General features: G+C 40.2%; 1 protein-coding gene across 1 annotated transcript in view; it reads right to left on the bottom strand.

Moving 5' to 3' along the window:
- Positions 1-9,259, bottom strand: part of kcnn3 (potassium intermediate/small conductance calcium-activated channel, subfamily N, member 3) — a 58,103-nt gene that overhangs the window by 19,004 nt on the left and 29,840 nt on the right. Inside the window, exon 6 of the mRNA XM_035672178.1 lies at positions 4,303-4,413. Within this exon, the coding sequence (XP_035528071.1) occupies positions 4,303-4,413 (111 nt within the window). The remainder of the gene's footprint in view (positions 1-4,302; positions 4,414-9,259) is intronic.

The following is a 9,259-nucleotide window of genomic DNA, read 5'->3' as shown; positions in this document are numbered from 1 at the left end:
ACACACACACACACAAGTGGACATGCAAACATGGGTCAGAAATCCATGAATGCATGCAAACACAAGACAGAGGCTCAAAAAACTCAATGAAGACTCATAAAACATTTCATAAAATTTAAATAATATTTGTCTTCCTCTGGTTTCATACGTTTTGTGTCTCCTGAATGGGGGACAGAGAACCTTTCATTAATCTAGACAGCGCACTCTGGCTCACAACTGGTAAAGAGTGGGAAAAAAGATGTGTAAATGCATTCAGTTCAGAGTATCAAATACATTTTTTTGAAAGCTAGCTTAGTTGAAATCTTCGGGGGTTAAATTGCTCCCATTTGGCTAGTGGTGTAAACATTGGAAGGCATTCCAGTACCTCCTCCTTGGCCAGAGCCCAGAGTGTACTCTGAATATTCAGAGAGGGCGAAGCTCTGAATATGCCACAGGGACTTCTGAAAGTGCTCTGAATTAACCAATGGCCCAGAGTGGAGGCAGAACACACATTCGGAGTACAAATTTATAGAAAGACCTGACATTTTCAACTTTCCATCGAGACTTAAAAAGCTTGAAATAAAAACACTGACCTCAGAAACGGACTCAGTCAGCCATATTCACAAGGTCAATTGACTTATTGCTTCAGTTAGTGGCATGGTAGTGCCATCAAAAGGAAGGAGACACCACTCCACTGACTTAGCGCCTACAGTAAGCATGTCCTGTTTTTTCAGTGTCGAGAGCGCTCTGAGTGGTCTGACCAGACAGACTTTTGACGGTGCTCTGAATTAACCAATGTTAAAAAGATGTTTAACACTCTACATCAAGACAACAAGTCCTGACATCAAACATGAGCACTTATAACCACACACACACACACACACAGTCGACTTAGGGACTATGTTAACTGTTATTTAATTAACATCCATATTAATCCTATCAAAGGGAGAGGAACACTTCAGTTCACTGAACACTGCATAAAAATTAACCCTGTGCATTGAACTTTGAATGATGTTTTTAAAGCACATCATCCTTCCTGATAAGGTTATTAGGTCCTCCGCACCCAATCTGCGCCACAAGAGATATCAAGATTTCTACTTCAGTCCTGTCGGCAGCGTCTAAAACTCTGATCTGAGGATGAAAGCAGAGAACACTCATATGATAGAAAGTGAAAATATTTTGAAGTATGTGTCAGAAAGTGTCAAAAATACCACACACATTTGAACTAAAATGATCTGTGAGGTACACATACGTCTAAGGAAAAGTTTATTTTACTTTGTTGTGTAGAAGTTACTTTGCTTGCAGTTTAAGGGCTTTAGCTCTGTAACATTTAAGTACTGGTGGACAACTACACCCAACACGTGTAAATAAAGATAAAGACGACAACATCAAACAGAGATATTACCAGCAACACAGTCTACTAGCCAAGAGCTTCACTGATTGGCATTTAAGTGACATTCTTGTTAATCCTTCAAAGGGACGGAAAGACCATTTCACTAATGTAGAAAGTGTGTGTGCTTTTGAATCTATTTGTGTATTCACATACGATGAAGGCAGGATGTAGAGTCTATCGTTGCATTATTCATTATAAAGCCTTGAGTGACTGTATTCTCTTGTTACGATGATATGGCAGAGAATGGCCCCAGCCATGTAAATCAATGTGCATACAACAGCTTCAATCAGTGGTCTCTCAGTAATAGAGGGCAGGAGACAATTACCACTGCATAAACCGAAGACCCTTTGAAGGAAATGTCACCAAGCAGCATGCTGTATTGAGTTGAATGAAACTGCAATATAGCACCTCCCTTACCCAATGACTGCCTTTGTTAAGATTGTGATTTACTGGATTGAGTAGGGGAATTCACTTTAAAATGTATGTCTTTATCAGTTTTATTTATATTTCTGGAATGAATGGCATGTAATAGCTTGTAAAAGGTACAAAAAATATTATTTTCCATTCAGAAATTAAAAACTTCAGAAACATAAGACTAATTTGAAAAACAAATTATGATTTGACATGAGTTTATTAGCAAAAGAAACAAAGGATTACAAATTAGTGTTAGGCTGAGGCCTTGTCCACACGTATATGGATATTGTTGACAACAAACTTTTCCTTTAGCCTCTAGCACTGTGTGTGTGTGAAGAAATACCTGTCAAATAACTATAGATAAATAAATAATTAGCTACTATTGCTTGTGTTATTAACTTACTACCACCTAATAAGCTCACTACGCATGCTCAGAACCCGGTCTGGCATTTGATGTATCATTGAGGTAGACTTTATTCCCATCTACTGGGCAGGTGTGTTTGTTTGAAGCTTTTTTGCGTTCATATGTGGACGAGATATTTTGTAAAACAAAGGTTCTGTCAGAGGTGAAATAGATTTTTTTTTAAATATCTGCTATACATGTAGACAAGACCTCAGTCTTTAGTATATTTACAGTAACAAGGGAAGTTGACATTTCTAAAACTACTGGATAAATGAATTATTGTGCAGTTATCTACCACAGTTGGTATAAATGTGAGTTTCCATGAAGATATAAATAGGCTGTGAATGAATACAAACTTGACCAAATTTACCTAAGTAAGAGCCTACAGCCATGCTTTGAGCTAAGTGCTAACATGAGCATCCTAGTATAATCTCAATGACTATGCTAACATGCTGATGTCATGTAGGGCATTTGGGCTCCAAAAAAGTCTGATAGTACTGAGTTTTATGAAAAAATTACCCAGCTTCTGACTTTTGAGATTGATTAGCTCAGTAAACAATTTCTGAATGAGTTTATGGTCTTGATTGCTAGTTTCAAGTTCATTTAGTAAATTATGGTCCCCTTTATGGCCATTTATTGTGTCACTGCATGTGAGACCTGCCACTGTTTCCTGCCACGGATGAGTCAAAACTGCGCAGCCCATGAGTGCAACTCATGTAGAGTACGTCACCGCCGCTGGCTCTGAAAAAACAACAATGGCAATGACCATAATGCCAGACTCGAAGCTTCAAAGAGGTACTCCACAAACCAATTTGTGACGTTGGGTTTACACTTGCACAAAACAAGTACAGCTGAGGTTGTTGAGATATTCAAGTCAAATGGAGTTTTAAAGAAGACTTTAGAAAGAGACAAAGTCTAAATATGACAATTCCAAGATCAGTATGTAATGTATATAAAAATATTAGAACAATATCCACTTTTATATATATATGTTATATAACACCCAGTTTAAAAACCATTCATCAGACACAGGTTGGGAACAACTGCTTCAGATGGTCAGCTGAATTCAAGATTGTAAATAATCCACATACAGAAACTCTCTCTCTCTCTCTCCCTCCCTCACTCACACACAACACACACACACACACACACACACACACAACACACACACACACACAAACACACACACACACACACACACACACACACACACACACACACCACAGAGAGAGAGAGAGAGAGTGCAAGGTGTTAATCATCTTGTGAAAACAGACCGGCTGACCTGGACAGAGTCTACAGGAAGATGAGGTGAGAGCCCGGCTCCAACAGAGAGTCCATCTCTGTCGATATTTTATCTACGCTGAAATTATTGATCACCCTACACCATTCAGTCACCCAGATACCCTGCTGCCATAATGTACCCTACATATTTGATATGGGAGCTATTTTTAAAACTTGGGTCTTTCAACTGTATGAAAAATTGAAAAGGACTGGAGGAGGGAGGGAGTGAGAGATGGAGAGAAGGAAGCACGAAGGGGGAAAGAACGAAGGGAACTAGAGGGCAAAGGAGGGAGGACAGGAGAGACGGTGATAGATAGAGAGAAAGAGAGAATGGAAAAAGGGTTTTACTGAAAGAGAGACAAATGTCAGAGGAGAGGGGAGGCAGTTGGGTGGAGGGATGGCCATGTGGGAGGAAAAGTATCGGAGATGGAAAGAAAGAGAGAGATGGTAAGTGAGAGAGCAGAACAGAGAGGGTGAGAAAGAGATGACCTTTTATTGCCTTCACTCAAATAACATGGCAGTTTGTCACAACAATACAAGGTGATAGTGTGATGTAAAAGTTGGGGATGGTGAAGGAGGGGCAGTGAAAGGACAAGTCGTTTTGCAGGGCTCTCAACCACCTTGTCAACCCCAAAGTAATCTGAAAATATAGCAAAACATCACCCAAAAGGACAATAACACATACAAACTGTACTTTTCTAAATTACAGTTCTATTAGAGTCCCACCACAGTGTATGTAGAAAATACATGCTTTCTTTTAAAAATTATAGTTTGGTTTTATTTATGCAAGACACACTCATTCACACCAGCGATACCACACAAGCCTACACACCCTCTTGGTGAGTTGCGTGTCCATCATGAAGTTGTGTACGTGTTTCTCAGCCTTGGTCAGCTCCAGCTTCCTGGCTACCACGGCAACCACCAGAGCCGTACAGCCTGCACCCTAGGAGAGGAGAGGGAGGGAGGGAGGGAGGAGGATGAGGAGGAGGAGGAGGAGGAGAAAACAGAGCACTGAGTCAGTCAGTAAAGAGGAGGAATTGGTAAATCGGTGGCTTTTTGGCCAGGGAATTAGCCCAGATGATTGAAGGGAGCGAGGACAAATATGAGGAAGGGAGCCGCACGACAGAAGGAGAAGTGAATGGGAGAGAGGAGAGGATTAAGAGGGATAGCTCTGTTCCAGATCCACATTTCCTCATGTCGAGAGGCAAGCCAAGTCTATTTTCACTTCCAATCCATCTGGTGTGAGATCCCTTCTATATCGCCTCTATATGTAGCTGAAAAATATGCCCCTTATAGATGAAAAAGAAAACACTTCAAAGATTGACACCACCAAATTTCATTTAATTAGATGCTGTCAATTCGAATTACATGGTGTCAGTCTTCTCTTGTCACCGGAGGTTCGAGGCCTGCAGGAAGTGTAAAAGTGTAAAACACAGACTGGTTTGTCTGTATTCCAGCTCGGCCCACATGGGACATATGGCAAATGCATTTGAGAGAGAGTGACAGCAGTCTCTCAACCAGAAAGACATGCTTGAGAGGAGAAGAGGAGCAGGAACACAGGGAGGAAGACAGACTTAATTAACTTTCAGATTAGACACTGTTTTCAATGGGCTGTTGAGTGCTCACAGGTTCCTCTGAAGGGCAGGCACCAAGAGAAAAAAAAGGGAGAAGGGAAGAAAAGATAAAGACAGTGAAGAGCTATGAGTAAATATAAATGGGGAAGGAAGGAAACACCAGTTGGAGAGAGGGATGAATGCTGGAGGCGAGGGTGTGTGCACAGGATAGGAGGAGAGAAAGATGGAGAAGAAGGCAATGTTAATGAGGTCACATATCTCCTGATAAGTAATGAATTAAGATTAAGAGTGTTTAATGAAAATGTATGAGTGCTCTTCCTTCCTGCTTGTGAGTGTGTGAGTCTCACAGTGGGAGAGAGAGGGAGAATAAAAGAGATATAGTGAGTTGGAGAGTGAGAGCGAGGGAGCATGCAACATTTTGAAGCGTGTAGGAAATAGCCAAGACTTCATCGCGCACACTCTTGAACGATAAGACAGGTTAGCCAAAAATAACTTTGGCTGGGTTCAGTAAAAATGTAACGCACAAACAGGCATTAGTGCCCACGTCTATACACTCATCCACTCTATTTGTGTTTATTCAAAAACTATGAATAAAATATGATGAGAGCCGATAGAAAACCCTTAGAGCATTCATACATGTCTGTGCTTTAGGTAAAATAACCTACAAAATTGCTACAGTACAGCATGTACAAGTGCAGTGCGAGTGTGCACATTTCCAACAGTGCGTGTGTGTGTGTGTGTGTGTGTGTGTTTTTGTGTGTGTTCAAAATTGTCCTCCTCGGTCAGAAACAGTGGGGTGCTGATTGGTCTGTCAAGGCAGGCTATGTGTGTATGTGCATGGAAGCGTTAAAGAGTGTGCACATGCGTGTGTGTGTGTATGAGAGTTTGTTTGTGTATACGCCTGCATCCATTTGATTTCAGCAGGGTTCCCTGTGCAATCTCCACATAGTGACACGGCTGATGATGGCTGCGCTGCTGTGATTTGTTTCATACGCCTGGGTGTTTCCCTCGCTTCCTCCACTACAGCGCAGCCATCGATGTAGCTGTCAGAAAAAAAGGGGGAATCACCCATCTGTGTGTCTGTGTAACATCAACACACCTCCAGGTAAAAACAGCATCGCTTTATAGCAGGAGGAGCAGAGAAAAATAGTTTCTGAAACAGGTCAGCAGGAACGAATAGAGGAATGAGGAGAAGATGTTCAACAGACACAGAAAATGTGACATTTAATTTGCTCAATTAGTGTGCACAATGCAAGCACTTAGAGACAGACAAAAGCGCAAAATAGGTCTGAAATGGCAGCTAATCTGCATCTCTTAACCAGATGACCCATCCAGAACTACAATATATCAAGAGGCTGTAGTAGATGAAAGAAAAACAAAAACACTTTACTTTAACCCCGACCCTCCATATGGCATTTATGGACATTATGTAAACATATGATAAATGGCTTATAACCAAAACCACTGATACATGTACATGATGTCCACAGGAGGAGTTATACTGCAGTTGTTGACAAATAGCAGAATTTACTTATATGCTACATTATAGTATGAAATAACCATTTAATAAATGTGTATATACTGCTTTTAAATGCTAAATGGAGGGAATTAAAGTAGAGTGCATTCTAACATGCATGAATGAAGATATAAGAATGCAAATGAAGACATGCATGCATACATGAATTGCATTATCTGCTATGAGTTGTGAGTTAGACAACATACACTTTTGGCTGTATACAAGAACAACAAAAGGTTCCCTGTATTTAAACGTGTTGTGGAAGGTGGTAGGGTAAACTCTCGCCCTGCCACCATCCACTCACCCACAACAACACATCAACACACACTTACACCTGGCAAACCCCCAGGTAGCCTCAGGGCAGTGGTATATTCGAACACTGCTGGCCTTCATGTGTTGTCATAGTAACAATGGTTAGAATTTCTCCTATAGAAACTCATTACAATAATTCTCAACCATGAAAAAAAAAATCACATCCTGCTCTTTGTCCTCCACCTTTTACCTCTGCCCCTGCCACAAGCCTCATCTTTTTGTTCTTGTATCCTCACCTCTTCTCTGATGATCAACGAAAATAAACCACTTTGAACAAGAGTGTGTTTGTGTGTGTGTGACAGGAGAGGAGAGTGTGTGTGGGAGTCATACTAAGAGTGTATGTCAAGCTCTGTGTCAGTGTTTGTGTGGAGGATGCAGTCTCTAACAGTGGGCTTGGGACACTCTGTATCCATCCCATGTTATGTGTGTGTGTGTGTGTGTGCTAACATTATAGTAAGAGTTGTACTCCAAAACACAAATTGGATGATTCACCCAGCAAATGGGGGTCTGCGTGTATGTGTTTCTTTGTGCATGAGTGTGTTTATTCACACATTTAATGGACTATAAAGTAAAGAAAGTAGGTGAGCTGGCAGATACAGAGAGGTCGGACAGACACAGTGAGGATGAAAGAATACACATGCAGGTTTTTGGGAGTTTTGGGGAAGCAGGTAGTGAGTAATACAGACAACAAAATCATCTATGTGAGCCTAGTAGATGATTCTAGCCGGTCATGCACACTACACTACAATGTTAAATAGCAAATTTTCATTATAAAATGTTAAAGACTAATAGTACATTAATTTGCGAATAACACTAGTAAGCATATGTCTTCCCTGTGGAAAATACTCATGGACTTTTGAGAGTTATGTTGAGGCCTATCCAATTCACGCTCTTGATTTTTCTTGAACCATCATCCAGCAGTCATTAAACTCCATTGTAAGGCCAAGCTTGAGCATTCACAAAACACACTCAAGAGCAAAAGGACTAGGTATGTACGTAAGTGTGGAAATGGAAGATACCCACAGTGATGGTATTGGTAATAAAAAGCAAATTTAAGCAGCTTATTATCTTCTTCTTCTTGATGAAACAAAAACAATTCAGAAGCTCTGTTGTTATAATAACCGAGCCAGCGGTTACATCATCCCATCTTAATATGTAACTTGACTGATCTGAAGACTGTTTAGATGTGCTTTTTAAAATGTTAAGTGGTGCTTTTTATTTGTATGAGCACATTGCCTTTATGTTACATTCACTTTAAAAAGCTCAATGATGCTACTGGCATTTTTCTATGAGTAAAAGCTTATGCACAATTATTCCCTCAGGTTTTAAAAACATGCAAAGGACAAACGTGGCATCCATGGCATTGCTTAGTTAATGAAAATGACATTTTAAATCCTTCCTCATCTTTTTGCAGGAATGCTATTTTGGGAAACACATTGATGATGTAGTACTTGATGCATTACATGAGTCTGTAATTCAGAAAAAGTAATCTTATTACATAATTTATTTTAAAAACTACATTATCCCAAAACAAAGGTGAGCACACTGTGCAGCTCTTTAGCTGTACACACTCTACTATTACTCACTGTGCTTTCCCCTTTGGCAATGTAAAACATGTGGCACATTGTGTCCTATGAGAAAAGTATTTCCAGGTAACATAACAACATTATATTTTTAGTCCTATTTTTGTCTTTCCTGACCTTATAAAAATCAACAAAAGCCACCATTGTTTATTATCACATTTAATTTGAGATAACTTGACATTTAGCTGTAGCGCTATTAAGAAATTCCAGTGTTCTGGCATTCGAAAAAGACACTTATTTCCTTGAATCATTCAGAAAAGTGTATTTTACAGTGATTGCATGGGAAAAGATGAGTAGTGTCTACATTACACTTACTAAATGAGTTGACCAACTGGACCAATTTCCAAAATCTTATTCCTTTAAACAAAAATGAATCTAGAGATGAAGAAGAAGAAAGAAGCGAGAATGGCAGAGAAAAAGAAATAGTTTGAGGAGGGAAGGACACCTGCGAAGTGAAGCAAATAGAGGAGCAGTCGGCAGCTTAAACACTCATACTAACAGATGGACGGTAGATAGAAATAAACACATGGCCTCCGGGAAGGAGAGATGGACAGAGAGGAAAAGAGAGATGGAGGGATAAATAGAATGAAAGACACAACAAGGGAGAGGTAGATAGTGGTACATAAAGAAAATGAGAGAGAGAGAGAGAGTGGGAGGACATGGCACACTGAAAGGTGGGACCTTCATTATGCAATGAGGACAGACATGGGAATAACACGCACGCACGCACGCACGCACGCAAGTACACACACACACACACACACACACACACACACACACAAACCACTAACGTGCTCTTGTTTG

The sequence above is a fragment of the Morone saxatilis genome, unplaced genomic scaffold, assembly GCF_004916995.1.
Source record: "Morone saxatilis isolate NCDOM2014 unplaced genomic scaffold, NCSU_SB_2.0 Contig24, whole genome shotgun sequence".
Lineage (NCBI taxonomy): Eukaryota > Metazoa > Chordata > Actinopteri > Moronidae > Morone > Morone saxatilis.
The sequence above is the reverse complement of the archived record's forward strand: the minus strand, read 5'-3'. Positions and strand labels throughout refer to the sequence as shown.